Source organism: Ammodytes marinus (assembly GCF_949987685.1).
Source record: "Ammodytes marinus genome assembly, chromosome: 8".
NCBI lineage: Eukaryota > Metazoa > Chordata > Actinopteri > Uranoscopiformes > Ammodytidae > Ammodytes > Ammodytes marinus.
In genome coordinates this window covers 19,902,274-19,923,060 of record NC_137212.1, presented here as the reverse complement: position 1 = coordinate 19,923,060, position 20,787 = coordinate 19,902,274, and the positions used below count along the sequence as shown (strand labels likewise).

Below are 20,787 nucleotides of genomic sequence, written 5' to 3'. Positions count from 1 at the left end.
CTAACAGAAAGAACAGCTTAACTTGTGAAAAAACTGCCTTTGCAAAGGAATTGAGTGATAGGATCATAGACTGATTATGAGATAATGGGCCCCTGGGCTTACACTCTTAAAGGGCCCCCCACTTGTCCCTATCCAGTCAGGTACACTGAATTTTCTACACGGATACATACAATTAATGGCAAAAACATATTAAGGAAGTCAGTGTTTCCCACAGGATTTTGGGGTATTGTTGGAGGGACCCTGTACCTTGTTGGGGGGTGGGTGGAATTTTTTTTACCTTTTTTAAGTAAAATGCATCAATCTGGTGCACTTTGTGAGGAAATTTTAGAGACTAGAGAGATATCAAATCCTGAGATGCAGAAGGAACATTATTTTTCAGATTTTTCTTAAACAGGTAGCACTCTTTACTCTGCAACTGTAAAAACAGTAGATTGGTCTGCAGACCCATGTTCTATGATGGAGGGGCCCATTCCAACAGATAAAGGGTGGATATGAACAATTTAGAATTCACACATATAAAGTTTATTTGTGTATGTGTGAGGGGGCCTTCAACCCCCTTAGACAGAGCTACTAATGCTGTTGTTTTTAACTTGCTTTTGTATTTCTCCCCTACTAGTTGAGGGGCCCATGATGATTTCTATCTTGTTACATTTTAATGAGTATTTATATTTAGGCTATTCCTTTTTGGACCCTGTTATTGACATCAGTGACTGAGCTCTTTGACTATGCAACATGAAAAGTTACTATCAGTATCTCTGGCTAAGGGCCCCCCTGAGCCCTTGGGCCCCTGGGCCTGTGTCCGGTGTGCCTGTGCAGTAATCCACCCCTGGATAGGTTACACAATTAAGAAAAAACAACGATGGGCCTGTTCATAACTAATTTATATTTTTTTGTAATGTAATGATTATCATGAACTTTAAAAAAAAAAACTATTTTGGGGGGGCCCCGGACCATCTCATTTTCCTTTTTAATAAAAAAAAAAAATATATATATATATATATATATACTATATATATAATTTTTTTTTTTGGGGTGCCCCCCCCAGGAACTTGGTGCCCTACGCAGTCTGCGTACTCTGCGTATAGGGAGCGGCGGCCCTGGTTCTGCGCCTGCTCCGTCGATGTCGTGATAGTAAATAACAACAGCTGCGGATACTTTGTTTGAAACAGCTTTTGCCCCAACACTTAACGATTTGGACCTATGAACAGAAAAATTAAAAAATTAACAGAAGGCGCTACTCAAGTCTTTCATTAACAAGAAAGGTGTATTTTCTGTTTTGCTGACCGGATACGGCAAAAGTTTAATTCACCAGTTGGCCCCACTGGTCGCATAACGAATGGGACTCATGTCACCTTGTTCAATGCTCTGATTGGCCGTAGTCAGTCATAGTGGTATCCAATTGTGTGCAGTGGTATTTGAAATGCACGAGTAGGTACTGCCCCTCGAGTTGGGAAGGTCTATTGCTCGTCGCCAGACCCTACATTGTTCTAGATGTGGGTCTGGAATCCCAGGCTAGGTTAACATAGTCGAGCATTAAGCAACTACAGAACCATGTATTTCCCTCAGGAGATGGTGTTGACCAAAAACCGAAATATTAGTCTTACATTTGCAGGCGTAGCCAGTTACACACATTTATATAAATGCAAATGTTGTGTAATATCTGCTGGATGTGTACATAGGCAGGCAATGGTACAGGCATTGTTGGCATTTCAAAGCTTCTACCAGACCAGCTGACAATTTGACAGGAGGCGTGTTTGTTCTCTTTTAGCAGAGAGGGGTGAAAATAGCCAATTGAGAATGACATTAAGATTTATTTTACAAAAAAGAAGAAAGGTTTCGGGGAAAGCAAATGAAACTATAATGTGAGCATCAGCAACCTACTGAGGCATTTATCAAGCTTAATGAGAATGCTCCGTATGGACAAGGTACAGGTCAAGTGAATAAGCTTTTAAAAATCAATCTCAACCATTACTGTCTGTCTCGCTTGTGAGGGAGTCACGCTTGACTTGGCACACAATCATAAGGGGCAGATGCGGTGAGAGGCTGAGGAGGGAGAAGAGTGACAACTTCATGTTTAGGTAATTATCACCACTTCTGGCAAGAACTGAGGGGGCCCTCCTTAACTGCCTCATTGTTGTTGTTAAACAGTTTGCTCTGTAGATTGATGATGAAAGGGGAACATGCACCCACACCTCTCCTGGGACTGTGTGACATAATGTGTTTTGCAGCCCCTTGTGACCCTGCCAGCTGGGCAGTCTAAACACAACACACACACGGGTGAGATTGTATGGACTACCACAGGGGGCTGGCTATCAATACATTATTCATATCCATCTGACGGGACACACTCTGAGGGGAGGTGCACACACTCACACACACACACACACACACACACACACACACACACACACACACACACACACACACACACACACACACACACACACACACACACACACACACACACATATTCAAATTCAGCCACTTCATCATATCGGTGGCAGGGCTGAGAAGTCGTACATCCCTGTAGATGCCCTGGTCTTTTCCTGCACTGTCATCAGATTCCCCAGCTCTCCCCAGTGTGTTACTTCCTCATTCATATTCATGTAGAGTCAGATCTCTGCCAAAGGGCTCCTCTGTAGGGTGGGGTGCATGTGTGCGGCAGGACCCCCAAGGCAAAGAAAACACACATACGCACACAGTCAATACCAGTATGAAGCATATACAGCACACATTTCTGCAAAGGGACAAATGTGACAAATGTGTGTGCCTATGCAGATCAGTATTTTAAAAACGCCCTCTTTCTAGCGCCAACTAGGGTTGCAAAGGGGTGGAAAGTTTCCGGTAAATTTTGGGAATATTCAAAATTGGGAATTATAGGAATTTACTAAATAGCGGCAATTTAGATGATCTGTTCCATATCCAAACGTAAATCTAAACATATAAACATTATGTTTAGGCAGACATCCATGCAAAATAATATCATTAAAAAACATTACATTTGAACAGATTTATTTGTAAGTAGAACTTGATCAAGTTTTGATTTTTTATAAACAATCAATACTTTCACTGAACAACAAAAAGAAGATTAAAATATTACTCATCTTTCTGACCCAACCCATTCAATAAATAAAGTGTGATGGAGGAATGCATAGTGTATGTAGGGGGCGTGCCCTCAGTACCCATGCAGTAAGCAAGTGTACTATGTGTAATTTGCCAAGTGTACTTGCATGAAATCTGGTTGTTTTAGTCAAGATTATGCTAAAATATATTTTACCCAACTATATTTAAAATCACTGTTTAAGCCTCTGTAAACCTGGTCTAGTATAAATCAATATATGATATCAAGTTAGGTGTCTCAATAAGCTTTTAAAAAAATCTGATTTGAAATTAAATGTTTATAAATATTATAAAACTTAGTTGAAAAACTGCTTTTTACTGTCTAGAACGTTTGCCAGGACTGACATACCATAGTTAGAAGGATGTAGTGCATTTGGGTTGCTTTAAATTGAGTAAATTCCTGTTAATTCCCAAAATTCCCGTTAATTCCCATAAATTCCCGATAATTCCCATGGAAAGTTTCCAACTTTGAAAATTCCCAGAATTGTGCAACCCTAGCGCCAACACATGCTGTATTTGGACAAAGAAAATGTTTTCATATCCTGCAGAATCACACCCTCACATTAAATTATTTTTGTTCCACGACAGCAGGCAGCTAATCAGCACCCATTAGGAAGAGATAAATACACACAGATATCCATCGGTCGCTGGCTCTCTTGAACAGGCTCTCACTGGCCCCCTTGCTGCTGCTGTGTGCTGGGGGGGGGGGGGGGGGAGGGGGGATTATCTAACGAGAAGACAGCGGCTCTCACTCCCGGGTTCCTCCAGTCAGCAGCCATCTGACAGGCAGGACAGCTAGACTCTTTACATGGCCAGTTGGGCCCAGCAAGACTCCTCTTTAATCTTTATTCTCTCACATACGCAACTATTAATACACCACTCCCTTTCTCCTTTTCAGTATTAAGAATGATACAATTGTTACTTTGTTAGCCAAGCTACTCAACTACTTCTACTCAACTAGCCCAACATTGCATTAAGTGTTCTTTATTAGTCCCTGATTGGTGGGATCTGTGTGAGAATGTATCCAGGTTAAGTTGCAAACCGCAGCGTCCCGGCAGAGAGCTCCATGCCTTAAAGGCCTACTTCCCCCGGTTTGAATATGAAGGTGTATTGCATTCTGAGATCCTATGTAGTATAAATATGCAAAAAAAAATTAAATCGGTTCATCCTAGCCTGAGAAAAGGCAGAAAGAGTGTTTTTTTTAACCCTATATTTCTCCTTCTCGTGACATCACAGAAAGAGAAATATAGGGTTAAAAAAAAACTTTCTTTGTAAATATTACTGATGTCTTTTACTGTGACATCACAGTAATATTTACAAAGTACGTTTTTTTTTAACCGATTTCAATTTTTTTCGCACATTTATACTACATAGGATCTCAGAATTCAATACACCTTCATATTCAAACCGGTGAAGTAGGCCTTTAAGGCCAATTTCACACATTCATTTCATAAGCACTTATTTCCACAATGGCTTGTGTTCTCTGTAGAGGCTTCCACCACACTTTACCAGCCATTCTTATGGTACAATAATTAAGGGAAGTGTGATTTGTCTAGGGTAGAATTACTCTAAATGTCACTCAGACTCTATTCAGCATAAGAGTATGTTAAGATAACGTGTTCTACCTCCCACCAAAATTGATCTACAAACAAATTTAACATTCAAAAATTCAGTTGGGGGGGGGGGGGGGGGTCGCTTGTGGTGTAGTGGTTAGAGTGCCCGCATAGAGGCTCAGAAGCAGCAGACCACAGGTTCGGATCCGGCCCATGGTCGTTCTCTGAATGTCATTCCCCTCTCTTCCCCATTTCAACTCTATCTCTCCAAACTGTCAAATAAAAAAAAATGTAAACGTAAAAATGCCACACACAAAAAAAAAAAGTTTGCCGTATTGTGTTATCACACAACATGGACTAGGAGGCAATCTTTCCAAATAGTTTCTGGCTCATGGAAATGGTCATGTTGCTGTGTTTTCTATTTAGGCTGTGGTCAGTCAGAGGGTTAATGCTTGATGTCAGCCAGCCAAAGCCTTCTTAAAAAGGCTTTTTGCAGAACAAGGCATAAATCCAGATTATGAAACATCATAAAATCAACTCCTTATGCTCATTTTTATAAAACACTGCATAATAGAGCTTATGGGGGAAAAGCTTGACTTAACAGCTCCTGTGAGCTGTGCTCTTGCTGAGATGCATCCCCACAAGTTAGGAGTGAAGAGATGAAAACGGATACATGAAAGTTTAACTGTCGTTAACCAAGAATCAGTGGTGTTTTTCGTTCATGTCTGTTCTGTATGTGTGCACATGCGTGCAGACACACAGATGTGTTTGACTTCACTGCTGCTCATTTATCAGATATAAGGGAGAAAAAGCAGCACTTTCAGCGTTGTTTGAAACAGAGCTTCTGCTCAGCAGCCTTATTCTGATGAGACAGTGACTTAAGCTCAACAGTTGAGCCTCAATTCTCTAAATGTTTGAATCCAGATGACCCATAGATGCTTAAAAGCAGATTTAATAACAATAGCCAGATGTCGGATGTGGAGAGGTAGCTAGTGTAGGGAGGGAGCGGTTATCACACCGGCTTTTTTCCATTCTTTTAATCGTTAGAGGACTTAGAGCTGTTTCTAAGAGCTTCCAAATCAGATAGAACAGACAGAGAAAACCAACTTCTCCATGTAAGTGTGCGCTGCTTTGTGAGGCTGATATGGACCAGAGAGGATTACTCTTGGATGGGAGGCTGGCTTTGGAAGGACTATGAAGATGGAAATATAGACTTTCCCACTTTATAGGATCATGACAATCAAATAGTGGATGGAAGCCATTCGTGTATGCCATGCAAAGATTGTGAAGGGGAATACCACTGGCTTTCACAGTTTAATACACCTAAGACTTATTGATACGACTTTCCTTAGACTTGTTAGTCTATTGTGTTTTAGTAAACATTTCACACTGGTCTCTGGCAGTTGTTGTTTGTTTGCTATACGGTTAACGCCTATGTTGAGCCCCAACGCACAATTAATTGTATTCACATTTAGTGAAGTGATGTCAATTCTACCACGGGCAAAAGCTGATTTGGCTTTCAAAGTTCCAATTTAGTTCCAATAGAAATTATTCAAAAGAAAAAAAGGTTCTAGTCTTTGTGCTAAGCTAAGCAAACCGGCTGCATCAACACAACTGAATATACAGTAAGTGTGAGGAAATCCTAAATTGTATTCCACCTAAAACTAAAGTAATTTAAAGTCGCTAGTTTCAGTTTGTGTTAATTCTAGCGGCTCCTTTGGACACAAGCGATAGTGTTTTTACGATGCCAGGTTTTCCTTAGTGAGTGTAACTGGACAAAAGCATTAAGAAGAACGAAAAAAATATAGCATTCTTTTCACTGATGGTCACGTTTGCTTTTACATATAGATCATCAGAGGAAAAATTTGACTGTTTCCGAAATATTTTAAAGTTCCTCGTAGCTGCTCAAATCAAAATCCATTTTTACATCCAGGGTTTGTCTTTTGCTTGCTTGTTTTTCTAAACAGACATAGCAACAGACCTTCCGCCATTAACAGATGAAAGAAAACCACAGTCAGCCCGTCTGTGCGATGACTGTGTGACTCTACTCTAAGTTACTGATGGTCCCAGTTCCAACATTTTCCCTGGGTGATAGTTAATTACCCTGGATAAATCCACTGGCAATTTGTCAGGCTGTTCCAGTATGCCCCCCACCGAAACCAAACCACTTCCCTCCTCTCTTCTTCCTCTTTCTAAGCTCCTGTAATGAAACACTAATCACTTGGTCCCTGACGAGCATCCCAGGCCTATTATCTCTTAATTACCCCATTCACAGGGCATCAACACAGGCCAGCATGGGGCGTGCTGCTGTCAAACAAATATATTTAATAAAAAAATATATATGATGCTTATCAAATCAGTTTGTGCTCCATCATGTATACTACATTTGGAAAGCCTGAACTTTGTTGTGTGCGGACGAGGACAAGGTAGTGAATTATGTATGTCACCTTGCTTCTGTTCTGTTATACCTGAGAGGGCAAACGAGGCACAGAGAGCCCCCTGGCTGTTGTGGTTTATGTACATAGAGCCAGCGCGAACTGGCTTGTTCTCAATCTCTGGCCGCCCGGCTACAAATGGTCCTCTTGTGTTTTGGGCTGTGGCAGAAAATGGAGCCTGTAACTCACAGTCATTTGCAGATGTGACACTCGGGATTCGAAAAGCGAGTTGCCACAGAGAACAGATAGAAATTGGAATTGGCAGCAGACATGAAATGGGGTCAGGGGATATGTCCCTGAAACATATACATATACACACACCATACCTGTATACAGTATATATATACACACACAAACATGCACGCATGCACACACACACACACACACACACACACACACACACACACACATCGTACGAGCTACAGGTCCTCTAATTTACTCTGTAGTTTACAGAGTCTCTGAAACAGACTGAGAATAAAAAGCCTAATTTGTAGCTGTTATTCAGCGTCCTTAGAGGAATTCCCACACATGAAATTAAACAGATTCTCGCTGACTTGAGTCTTTTTTTTAAAGTAAATGCGGTTTTGGAGGCAGGTCGGGGTCATCCAGTCGGTGCGATGTTTTGGTGATTGTCTAAACTGTGTGTGTGAGGCAAAAAAAAGAAATTCCCATACTCCCTTTCCCTTATTGAGAAAAGAGCGTAGAATAGGTTCAAGATCACACAGTTGTGGCTTGTTTACATCAACCAAGTAAAACAAGGACCATTTTTTTTCATAGTGTCCGTAACTGACAGGTGCCCCCTGCCAAGTCCTCTTAAAAGTAAGAGTTTTTGAATTTAATCTCACTAATTTCGACATATCCCTCTAAGGATCTTAGAGCTTAACTTTAAAAAAGAAAAAAAGACCCTGTATGGCCCTTTCTGGGATCCTGGTGTCCGTTTTTTGTCAATCCTTTAGTGAAAGCCTGTCAAAAATGGTTAGCTTCTCCAGTGAAACTACTTCTTTGCATCTTAGCTCCAAGTCTTGCCCAGTGTCTGCACAATTTCTTTCTATCCACTTGTTTCTCTCCTTTTGTTTAGATAAAGCGAGGGATTAGGAAAGATTTGCCCCCATAAAGTAGTGGTTTGATGGGCTTTTATCCCACCATGTTGCTAAAGCTGTGTAGCCCCTGGATTAGGCCCTGACAATAGGAACCCTTGTGCTGGGCCGCAGCCTGAGGGGCACAACCAAAGACCGGCTCTGAGAAAGAGGGAGGAAACAAACCTGCCAACCTCGATATGTCAAGTCTGCCAGAGAAACCGTTCAGAGGAGCGGCCCTGGCTGCAGCATGGTGTGCTGTGTGTCTACAGGATCATTCCACGATAAACAATAGAGACCAACTATTAACTATAGTCAACAGCTTGTGGTGGGCCTGGCATATCGAGAATTACTGTCTCAGTACCAATTTCTGTGCTAATGTGAAAAGGTTTAAAGGCATTTAAAAGGGGACTCCATTGATTGTACACATCAAAGTCTGTTTACAGGTCTACTTGAGTACTATAGTTTATGTTAACACAATTTGCGTAAAGCATTTTGTGGCTCCAGAGGGAGCTCTGTAACGTCTAATAAATGTCCTCAAGTGATGTCACTCAAGTCATTAGCTGCTACTAACGTAAACACGCCTAAATCTCTGACAGAACTGTCAGCTTTTTGACAAGGAAGAAAAGTTTAATAAAAAAAAAAGATGGTGTCTCTGGTTCTACTGCATCATATAATGAGTAGGACAATTTAATAGGAAGGGAATCTGAATGGTTCTATTTCAAAGCTGCGACAAACAATAAAACATTTGTTTAATAAATGCATTTTAATGTTCAACTCCAAACTGCAGACAGACCAAGTTAGCTACTAGATCTGGTCAAAAAACTGATACATTTAAGAGCCAGATATTTCCCTCAGGAGTTGGTGGAGACCAAACCAGAGCAAAAATTAGAGCAAACATTTAACTTGTATTTGCCCAAAGTACAACTCCAACGTAATGCTAACTGCTCTGTTTCTTCTGGATGCATATATTGGCCATTGTATGCTAACATGTTTAATATTATATCTTTACATTGTTGATATTTTGTCTATTTTATGTACTTGTCCTTTTGGCATAATGGTAACTGATATCATACAAAAGTAAAGATAGACGGCGATTTGTCCATTAATATCAGTTACCCGACACATATAAGGTGAATGTCCAGCTAATACACAGCCTGAGGATTGCTAATGGCAAGTTGCTTTGTTACTGCAGTCACACAATTCCCAAGGAAGCAGTCAATTCTTAACCATACATCAAAATGATTAATTTCACCCAAATGAGCACAAGCTAACCTTGACTAAGAGCATGTGCCGGCCGGAGCAACTGCATTGAAATCTAATGTAGCTTATTCATGAAGTTAAAGAAAAAGTTAATGATAAAAGTTAATGGGCTCTGAAGGCTGAAGGCATCAACTTTCTCCTCGGTTTGATGCAAAATGCCACTCGGAGAAATATACGGCGCCATTTGAGGGGTAAAATTACAAACATTCATGCGCTATAAACCTGATTAAAAACTGAACATGAGTTATAAATCTCTGCAGCTTCCTTCGGCTGAGCTTTGATTCAGGCTGCCAAAGTCCTGATGCAGGGATAAAGTTTTGATATTTCGAGAAGCGGAGCGGAAGGGAGGATGATGGAGAGCAAAGACGATAACTCAGATCTGAGGAGAGGCTTTAACACGATAAAGCTTGAATGCAGCCAGAGTGCGGAGAACAATGAGTGCACCGATGAAATCCGCCGAAATCTGAGATGAATTCGGGGTTTGGAAAGTTAGCCTGGAGCGAGCGGCGCTGAGATCATGAAGGTGGTTCAGGATGAGAAGCGCTGTGAGGAGTGGTAAATAAAGCAAATGGTTCAAATCAAAACTAGTATACTTGTTCTGCAATACAACATCTAGAAATACTGTTTGTGCCTTTTTAAAGCTTTAAGAACTGCATGATTAGTCAATTAATCGATTGACAGAAACGTATATCAAAAAGATTAGTTTTAAGCCATTTTTCAAGCAAACATCACAAACATGTAGGCTACAGTGCCCAGCTTCTCAAGTGTGACAGTGTGCTGCTCTTCCCTGTTTATATATTTGCAATTAAATAATATTTGGGTTTTGTAAAAAAAAAAAGTATGTAGTGTCATCAGCTTGCTGTAGATGACTAATGGTTTCAACATTGTATGTCATTTGCAGACCAAAGGCTTAATGGACATACTGTGCAGATGAATCAATCGATTATCAACATAATACTTATAATGCATATAGTGGATATGTTGTACTTAAACACAGTGTAGGCTATTATAAAAAGATTTCAATAAAATGTTAAAGGTTACATTTCACATTTCCTCTATTATTTGTTGGACTTTAAACACAAAACCAAGCTAAAATGTTAGGAAACATTTAATAAGTTTTTCCTAAATTTAAATATTTTATAAATCGAATTACATTTTGAACGTTTCTAATGTCAGTGCAAAATAACTTGTCAACTCCATAAACAGTTAAGAATAGGCCTACTTCTTTCTTTATGCATTTTGATTATTATTCTAGAAGTCCTCATGCTGTTTACACTAGTTTAAGACTTCATTACACATATAAAAGTGGACATGTAAAACAAAATGTGTCCAAATTCGACTCTGAAAATGAAAAGTATGTGTGAACATATTCCGATTGAGTCTGCCGTCCACTCCATCCCTGCATGGTCAGGAGGGGCTGCTGCTCTACTGGCCTAATATCCCTCTAATAGCAGGCCCTCTTGACACTTGCATTAAAGCCCTCAGCCAGGCTGGACATGAGCCCGCATTAACTTCAGTAAAAAAAAAGCTGATTTGAGGAAGAGGCAGCTGAGGGGAATTCCTTCTCGCCTTAATTGCTTTAGAAACGGTTCCCACAAAGAGACACTGGACAGATTTACCTCCAGTTTAAGTTCTTATTTCAATCGGTTCACAAATTAATCCGATTTTTTTTCTCTCCTCTAGGCCCAAATGCTCCGCAGCTATGAGAAAAACATGAGGTCAGTAGAAAACAAACAAATGACTATTATCATTTGTATTATCATATTGATTGTTGGAATTCGCTCGGCCACATAAAACAACCATTTACGTATAGGCTACTGATTACTACCTGCAGTGTTGCCTGACAACATAATACACTCGACATGTAATTGTATTGCATTGATTATTTTAAATGTTTTCATATTGTAAAGGAACCCAATTTAAAGTGAAAAAGAGCGAGGGATAATAGCCTACCTGAACGCTATAAATTGAACTTTGGGTGAACGCGTCGAGGTAACCCGAGTGTCACGTTTTTTTTCTCACGCATTCTGTTGTTGGGAGAAGTTCTGCAAATGAATGTGGCCAAAGATCAAATTGAGTTTAGGAGTTTAACCCCCCCCCCCCCCCCCCCCTCACACCCACCCACCGCACCTTCCTCTTTCTCTCTCACCCGCACAAATTCAACCAAATATGCAAGCTTTACATTAAAGGGCTACTTTTCGCTGCCCTTAATTCCAACCTAAACGGGTTTTCTTCGGGAGAAGAAATCTTTTCTAAAAACCTTGAAGAAGAGAGGGGCATTATTGTTTTAATCCTCTTACCAGCAGTCATTTTAAGACTTTTTTTTTTTTTTTTTTTTTTGGAGGGTGAAATGGCGTCTTGTCTACCCAATCCTAACCTAAATCCCTCGGGGCCGGGGAGCTGCTGGAGGCAGCATGAAGCCCTGGCTGCTGCATCTCTTCATCTTAGCTGCATTTCCCACCAAACACGCAGTCACACCCAGGCTGGAGGAAAATCAAATTAAAACCCGGAATTAACCTGAGAAGTCACCGTGCACCAGTCACTGCAAAGGAGTAATAAAGGCCCTTACTTACCATTTTGCGCATATCATTTAATTAAAACATGAATTATAGACCCCTAATTTTTTCCCCAACCTAAATTCAAATATTTGATGGGTTGGAGTTTAATTTTAAAAGCTCAAAATGTTGACTGAAGATAGAGACATTTGTCAGTCCTTCAACAATCCATTTATCCAGACAAATGAACCAACAAATTATCATTTTATTTGTTAAGTAATTTAATAATATTTAACATGCGAGAAAAGCAGTACACTTACTTTGGTGTTTTTTTTTAACATAGCCTAAGGATATTAGCCTACGTTAAAAAGGCGTTTTTGTAAAAAAGAAAGAAGAAAAATAATAGAAATTATATCATGCCCTTTGATCATGCTGTAGCTCCTACTGCACAATGTCAAGATAATACAAATATCAAATAAATGCAATTTAAGTTCAAGACTGATACATAATTGCGAATACCTTAAAATGCATCTTGTGATGCTGAGATTTCAGTGGAACCTTTTCTTCAGTGTCAGCCCGCACCCTTATTAAAAACTAAAAATAACATCAGTGTGCTTGAAAACAATAGGCTAACTATAATAATCAATTAAATGAAAATTGAAAAAATATATAGCCTACAAAAACGTATATTTATTTTTTCTTCCTCAAAATAACAACAGTGGCGACGGCAGAGAAGTCGGCGCCTCGAATGCAGAAACATCTAGCCTGAAGTCAGAAGTGAGTGCAGTTGAGGAGGAGGGCGGGGGGACTTTGGTGGTGGTGGTGGTGGTGTAGGAGGAAAGCGATGTGATTGGCACAGAGCGTAGCCCCGGTGACCCCACCCGGAGCGCTTTAAAAGGCAGATAGATGGCAGCTCAGCATCCTCCCCACATCCACACACAGGCGAGCCGGAGCACGGAGCGGAGCCAGCGGGATATTCTCAGGATATCAAAGTGAATATAAATAAGACTAGAGACAAAACGACTGGAATGAAAGAATGAACAACCGCATGAGGATTTTAGAGACGAAGATTTGAGAGGAAAAGATTCGGAGATATTTGGCTTCAGACGCAGAGAGAAGAGAGGTAAGACAGTTGGACCGAAGTTGGACCATTGCAATGTTCCTTTTGCTGAATTAGTTCTGTAGCATCATGACAAGCTGTCATATTTTAAAACTGAAAAAGCTTGTTTTTTATGTTATTTGTGTGTGGGTTCTGTTGTCTTATAAACTCCATTAAGTCTTTGAAGAAAAATCGGTTTAAAGTTTAGTCCGTCGACCATCCGAGGTCTTCAACAAGACGCGTTATTGCAGTGCGGGAGTGTTTTGCTCAAATTAAGCGATTAAAAAGTTTTCGATTACAGTTTTGAGGTTGAAAATGATCGACAAATAGGCCTACATATTCTTATATGCGAACATTTACACGGTGTTTCATGCAGTTTCTATTTAAAAAAATCAGTTTAACATTGCAGATTTGTAAACTAATTGACTATAGGCTAAATTGTCCCCATTCATAGTCGCGTCTGAATGCTTTTGCATTGAGCTCAGGGCCCAGGGCAATCTTTAGTAGCCTAGATGCTCCATAATTCCACGCAAATTAGCATAATTAGGCCTAAATCAGAGCCCAAGGCTGTGTGACACTGTCCTGAAAGAACAGCCTTGTGTTGAATTTTTTAAGCTGCAGATTTGAAAAATCGAACAGATTACACGAATCCAGCCAAAGGCTTATTCTAGAATAATGCAATTAAATTGTCACTTGAAAAAAAAAATATTGCATTGGTCACACGGTTTTATCAAATAGGCCTAGGCTACACACACACACACACATACACACATTAGATTAACACACGTGTTCGCCATTCGTTCACTTGCCAGGACTAATGATAAATAAGTAGCCTGTAGTCCTATAGTTGATACCTTTTTGAACCCGCGTTAGACATGTGCCCAACCGGGGATCCCTCGCCAAAGACCTGTCATGCATCCCCATCGACCTCCAGGCGTCTGAAAATGACCTGGTAGGCCTACCCGCTACAGTTTGAAATAAACGGCCCCAACTCATCTGAAAGAGCTAAATAAATATTTTGTTGCACCTGCTGTCCTTTAACGGCGTTTCAGCGCGACGGAGCACATAGGCCTACAGGTTTTTGACGAAAAACTCGACGGACTGAAAATTGAATATTCATTGTAGATGGTGAAAAAACACAGCAATATGGTAAAAGTGAATTTAATTCGCTTATTTTATTTTGATGAATAGGCTATCTATAGCATTCTTTAATTATGTCTATGAGACTAGTATTATTAGACTATTAACCTATTATTAATAATAGCCTGATCTTTTTTTAGGGTGCAGGTTAGACCTATATCGGCTATTGAATGCTCTTGTAAACCAATTGTTGCTTACTATGAGCTAAGCAGAATTGTATGTTTCTTAAAATGGCCCTTTTAAACAGACCAAAAAATTAAAAAAAAAAATTTAAAGTGTCTTGACAGTTGTCCAGCACGTTATACAAAATTATTATAGGATTCTTTAGAGCTGTTGTAGTTGGCTCATGCTACATTTTATTTGAGTGAAAATATTTCTAGGCCTACAAGCCTTTTTTGGGACAGAGAAAGTTTTTGAAGCTAAATGTCCAGATCGATCTTAGTGAAACTTAAAATGTTTCAGTTATGTGCGGATTCGATTTATGAAACAATTGTGTTTCTATTTTTGAAAAACTTTGATCAGAAGGTATAGGCTAACTATAAAAGTATTTGTACAAAGTTACAAATCGAGATATTGGATTTTTTTCTGGAAGGTTGTTGAAATAATATGGACAAGTTTCAGCGGTGAACAAGAGTTTAACATTATTTTCCTTTTCATTTCGTTTGAACGTTATCCTACTGCACAATGCCTAAATTCACACACAAACAACTTCAGTCATTTCTTCAATTAAATTAAATTAAAACTCTTCAAAAATATTTGAAGTCAATCTCACGATTTTTTTGAACGAGATGAAGGAATCACTCAGCCTATCCTTTGATGCGCAGTGTGCTTAATAGCTAATTGTATTTCACCTGTTGCCATTTACGACTGTCAGTCTATACAAATAGATAGTTTTGTACGTTGAGAATAAATAAAAAGCAGACTGGTTTGTTCAGTAAAGAGGACTGACACTCACTGCAGCTTTCCCTTCTCTCTCCTGGCAGCTCGTCGGTCATGCAGCACTACGGGGTGAACGGCTACTCGCTCCACGCCATGAATTCACTGAGCGCCATGTACAACCTTCACCAGCAGGCGGCGCAACAGGCCCAGCACACGCCGGACTACAGGCCCTCAGTGCACGCGCTCACGCTCGCAGAGAGACTGGCTGGTAAGAACCAGTTGCTCATTTTGTCTTTCGAGAGCAAACACTGTCAACTGTCAAATTCAATGTTTGTTGATCTCTCTGTGCATATTAAGTGCCCGTTGATCTGAACTTCAATTAAACTGGTCCTGTTTCATTTTTCTCAACGGCTGCACATTTCAAGACATTATCCTCGAGGCCCGGTATGGCTCCCAGCACCGAAAGCAGCGGCGCAGTCGGACGGCCTTCACCGCCCAGCAGCTGGAGGCCCTGGAGAAAACTTTCCAGAAGACCCACTATCCTGATGTGGTGATGCGTGAACGTCTGGCCATGTGCACCAACCTGCCCGAGGCACGAGTTCAGGTAAATTCTTAAAAAACACGTGAAATGCATTTATCCTTAAAGTGTAACTTAACCCCCAAAACCACTTTTTTAGCTTACAACCAATTTATAAGGGAATTTAGTAGTGTTGTTGATTGTCCCACGTCAAATTCTTCATATTTCAGTACAAAGTATGTTTATTCAACATTATATGGTATAAATCTGCCTCGAGACGGCTTGTTCTGGTGGAAACATGGGTACTGCTTATGTATCTTGTTTCATCAAAAGTGATAATGGACTTACAATGTGAAGACAATTGCAAGTAATGTGCTATGGCTTAAAGTAGTCCTCTGTTTTGTTTACATTTGCAGAGCCAGCAGTTAGTTTACGAAACATATTTACTCTACATGTAATTCTTGGTCTTGAATAATTCTATAATCATAAATCTAAACAAAATGAATATGAGGCACCTGGAACCAAACATAAGACTCGAATAGGCTCGTCAACAAAGCTGTGTGTGGTCCTGCTGCTGTAAACAACAACAGTGAAACAGTAACTTTCCGGGTAGCTTTCTAACTTCCAACACTGTTCCAGGGTTCCAATTGCCCAGTAAGAAAAGCTTGTTTATTCCATTATGAGAATGTACCTTATCTAAAATCTTCATTTCTCTGACACACCTAAAAGTTACATAGTGTACCTTTTTAAGTTACTGTTCACTTAAGCAGGCATCTGATCTGTCTCTCTCCATCCAATCTGCCAGGTCTGGTTCAAGAACCGCCGGGCCAAGTTCCGCAAGAAGCAGCGCAGCCTTCAGAAAGAGCAGCTCCAGAAACAGAAGGAGGCTTCCGGAGGTGCTGAGGGCTCTACTGAGGAACCCAAGACTGACCTCACCACCACCACCACCACCACCACCACGGACAGCACTGCTACCACCCTGCCTACTGAGGCCAGCACCCCTCCACCTCCCTCGTCCTCTTCCTCCTCTCACTCGGAAACTCGTCCCCAGCCTGGAGAGATGAGCGTGGAAGTCAACGTGACATCCCCAGAGCCGTCGGACTGCGAGTCGGCAGCGGAAGATAACGCTGACAGAGAGGACCAAATGAGAGCGGAGGCCAGGCTGAAGACCAGGGAGGAGACCCGGGAGGGGGAGGGTGTAGCAGCACACCCGGGGGTTAGCTCCCCACACTGCAAACGTCTGAGCCCCACATCAGGTAATGAAAATATAGCTGCTGATGTCCGACTCTTATACTTTGATATAGCCTTTAATATTCCCCGGAGTGTATGTTGTTTTGAAGCACAGAAAGATGTTTTTAACTTAATTGGTATTTAAATGGTGAACTTAAAGATATAGTGCGTAACTATTTCACATAAATGAATGTGGGTTACATTCAAGCCAATCGCTAAACAAAAGTTGATTAAGCCTTTTTTCAGGTCCACAAAACTCTCTGTATTTCTCAGTATGGCAGCGTTTTCAAATGCAGGAGCTCAGAAAATAAAATACCAAGAAGCGGCCAATTTTTTTTTACAATTGTTGATTCTACTGACAAGAAAAAACCTAGACATACAGCAGAAGGAATAAAATCCATGAGCGATCGCCTAAGGCTTACCTTATGTAGATGCGCTGACAGAGCTGTTGTAATTACACAGAATTATTCGTGGGGGTGGGGGGGCAGAAATTATGCACTATAGCTTTAAGCATTTCATTCATTTAAAACAGGATAAACAAAAAACAACAAACAAAAAATGTTCTCTATGCAAGACAGGTCAACATACTAAAAGTCATCCTCTCTCTCCCTGTCTCTCAGACTCTCCCTTGAGCTCCCCCAACCTGCCTTCTTCCAGCAGCGGTTTGCCCCAGAGCAACTCCTACGCCTCGTCTCCTCTCAGCCTCTTCCGGCTGCAGGAGCAGTTTCGACAGCACATGGTCGCCACCAACAACGCCATGGTGCACTACCCGTCCTTTGACATGAGCACGCCGCCCTCTCTTCCCTACCTGGGCATGAACGTCAACATGCCGCCCCCTCTGAGCTCGCTGCCCTGCCAGTCCTACTACCAGAGCCTGTCGCAGGCCCAGCAGGTGTGGAACAACCCGCTGATGCAGAGCCCGCCCGGCAGCAGCCTCCCCACAAGCCTCAACAGCAAGACCACCAGCATCGAGAACCTCCGTCTGAGGGCCAAGCAGCACGCAGCCTCCCTGGGATTGGACACGCTCCCCAACTGAAGCGCAGGCTGCTCAGGCAATCATCAGGGCCGTGGCTGTGTGTGAAGTATGGGGTTACCGTCCACAGGAAGTGACTAGTCTGGGCCCGTTTTCAATTTCTTCTTGACCTCTCAGCTTTTAGCAGCTCTGTGTATTCAACCAAAACTCTTTCTAAAAAATCTAATATATCCCCAGATTTAAACATCAGCTATTTTGGCATTGAACGATCATTTCAAAGTCCTCTGTTCAAAATATGTGATCTTGTTTCATGTAATTTACCTGAACAGCTAAGAATATTTGGTTTGCATTTATATATTTAAAATTTTAAAACCATAGCATCATGACAAACACTGGAAACAACATTCTTTAAGCACACATGAAAACAGACACTTTAGGCGACCTCTCAGTTTGGGGCCCTGGGCTGTTGACACAGGACCCCCACAGTGGGCATGCAGCTCAGCGCTGGTAGCACTCCAGAACATGAAGACCATCTCTGCTGTACAGACTTAAAAGACATTAAGATTATATCAAGAACTCAGTGGACTTCATGAAAGAAATCCCACCTGGACTGCAGTTGCGACTGAAGATCACATCCTGCCACTGAATCTTTGCTTGTATTCGGCTGCTCCTGGTCAACAGCATAAGCCAATGTTGCTAGAGCTAGCTTCGCTATGATTTCAGTCGTCTTCTGTGAAGGAGAGGCAGCAAGTCTTGAACTACAGAGTTGTCATTCTGTTGTCAGATAAGATATTTAAATATTTTATAATTCCCACTGAGCGTGAACTATGTAGCATGCACCCCTCTGAAGCATGGCTTACGGCAGCCAAAAAACATAAAATTAAGTCATATCCAAACTGATATCTGAAATAAGGCTCAAATCACTCAATATAATACTCTAGCCAACTGTATTTATTTGCAGATGACACATGACTCTCCTTGTTTAGAGTCACTGCACTCAGCTAGGCCTGCAAGAACCCATTGAGCGTTGTAAATATCTCATCTGCCTGGCTTAATAAGGAGTAATGCCATTTCTCCCTTTGTGCGAAGAATCTGAGAGGGAGCGTTTATTTTTCAATTGTGGCTTTAAGCAAAGGACCTACGGGCAGATATGAAATAAGTGGAGGAGGCCCAGTGCCAAATAAACATGAACCAAGCTGACATTTTTGTTTACTAGTGACTGAACTCAACAGTCATGTGTTTTTTTGTTGGCCACTGGCTTAAGCAGCAAGATGCACAGCCCATTTCTCTATATGTATTATATCACTGTAGATTCAAGAAATGTATTTCTCGGTTGTTTAAAATGTAAGTAATTTATCTGTTTAATGCAAAGGAATAAATCACACGTAAGAATGTTCTCAGTGTCATCGGTTGGGATATAATATACAATGTAAAAATGTGTTTGTGCTAATTCAAATTACCTAATTTTGCCATTTTTCCAAAGAAGTAACACACAGTGGGAAACATATTTTGTTCAAGGGCCCATCATTTGGCTATATGAGTGAGCAGCAACACGGTTAAAGGTGGAGTCAGTGAATCTGGACAGAGCATGTTGTCAAAACATTTATTTTGTTCAAATCAGTGATTAGTATCTCCTCGGCTCTGTAAACAGGCATGTTGCTAGCTATGGTTGGCCCCCTTTGTTTACATATACCCTTTCTTTACACACCAGTTTACAGAGCCTAGGCTGTGTCTCAACACAAGATATTTTTTCAGATTACACACAGTAAGGACAGGTATCAGGATCGAGAGGAGATATTCACTGATTTTGAAAAAAAAAGTGGTTTTGTAAACAAGCGTACTCGAGAATCGCAGCCCCACCTTTAATGAATGTCTTCTTTATAGCAGTTTTGAATTTGCAGTCTTTTTTTTGTGAATTTTTGAATCTTTGTTTGCTAAAAAATATTCTGGAGTTCTCGAGTGAGAAGTTGGCAACAGGCGAGGGGTTAGATTAGTCTAGTCTTCCTCTTTGGATGATGGCTGTCAGCTCTGAGAGGGGCCGACCTAAAAATGAATCTTAATACACAGTTTTGATTTCAACACGAATTACCCGAAACCCTTTAGAGTGAAAAAAAAATTAAGTTTGGTTAATATGTTTCGCCGAAGACACCTCAATGCACCGTAAATAATTTAGACACAGGAGGTCCACTATCCTTTATGGTAAGGTTTACACGGCACATAGGGGAGAACCTGCCACTTGTTCACCCGGTGCAGGATAACTAATCCTAAATGAAGTGTCAGACTCTAAAGAGCCTCCAATCCACCACCCACCCACCTACCCTTCACTCTCCTCCTCTCTCTGTCTACTCCCCTCTGCCGCCTCCCCCCTCCCTGTCAGCTGAGGTTTGGCTCCACCGAAACAGAACGCTTTGCCATAAGAAGATTACCTTCGGGTTGGGATATCGATGGATTAAGTAAGAATAGAATGAGATAAAATAGGACTGAAAAGGTTCTGGGAGTCAGCAAAGTTCATACACCTGTTTTTTTCCCGCTTTTTTCAGTCCATGACCATAAAGATTATATCACTGTCGGACTGAAAAAAAGGGAGGGGAGAGTTGTGGCTGGTTTAGTACAGGGCATGTTAAAGTGCATAAAAATAATATTTGACGCTGCAAATACCATTCTTTAAAAAAAAATGCCCTAGGTTTTTTTGTTTTTTCCCCCCGGGGATACTTATATGTGGTCAATTTGAATGAACCTTTGGGTTTTGTGTGTTCGTGAAGATCATATAGGTGTAAGTTAATAGGAACTCTGTGTTTGAGTGTGTGTGTGTATGTGTGTCTATGGCAGCTAAGCCTCTGAAGGTTTCCAGGAGCTCTTTGATGTGTATCTGGGCAATGCGCTATTAGAGGGATTTTCCTAGTTGACAGCTCAGAGAATGTGTGGAGGAATTGCGATGCCAGTGGGCTAAAAGAATGCTGGAAACAGGATTAGGATCATATTCTGGCAGCTCCCGTCACTTCATCAA

General features: G+C 41.0%; 2 protein-coding genes across 2 annotated transcripts in view; one reads left to right on the top strand and one right to left on the bottom strand.

The window, feature by feature from the left end:
- Window positions 1–20,787, bottom strand: part of erich3 (glutamate-rich 3) — a gene marked incomplete at both ends in the record, with an annotated part of 239,266 nt that overhangs the window by 186,174 nt on the left and 32,305 nt on the right.
- Window positions 15,175–17,843, top strand: LOC307254585 (diencephalon/mesencephalon homeobox protein 1-like; the record flags this gene model as incomplete). Its single annotated transcript, XM_080033024.1, has 4 exons — window positions 15,175–15,328; window positions 15,486–15,664; window positions 16,383–16,833; window positions 17,428–17,843. The coding sequence occupies 4 exons, from the start codon at window positions 15,175–15,177 to the stop codon at window positions 17,841–17,843; spliced, it is 1,200 nt and encodes a 399-aa protein (XP_079889150.1).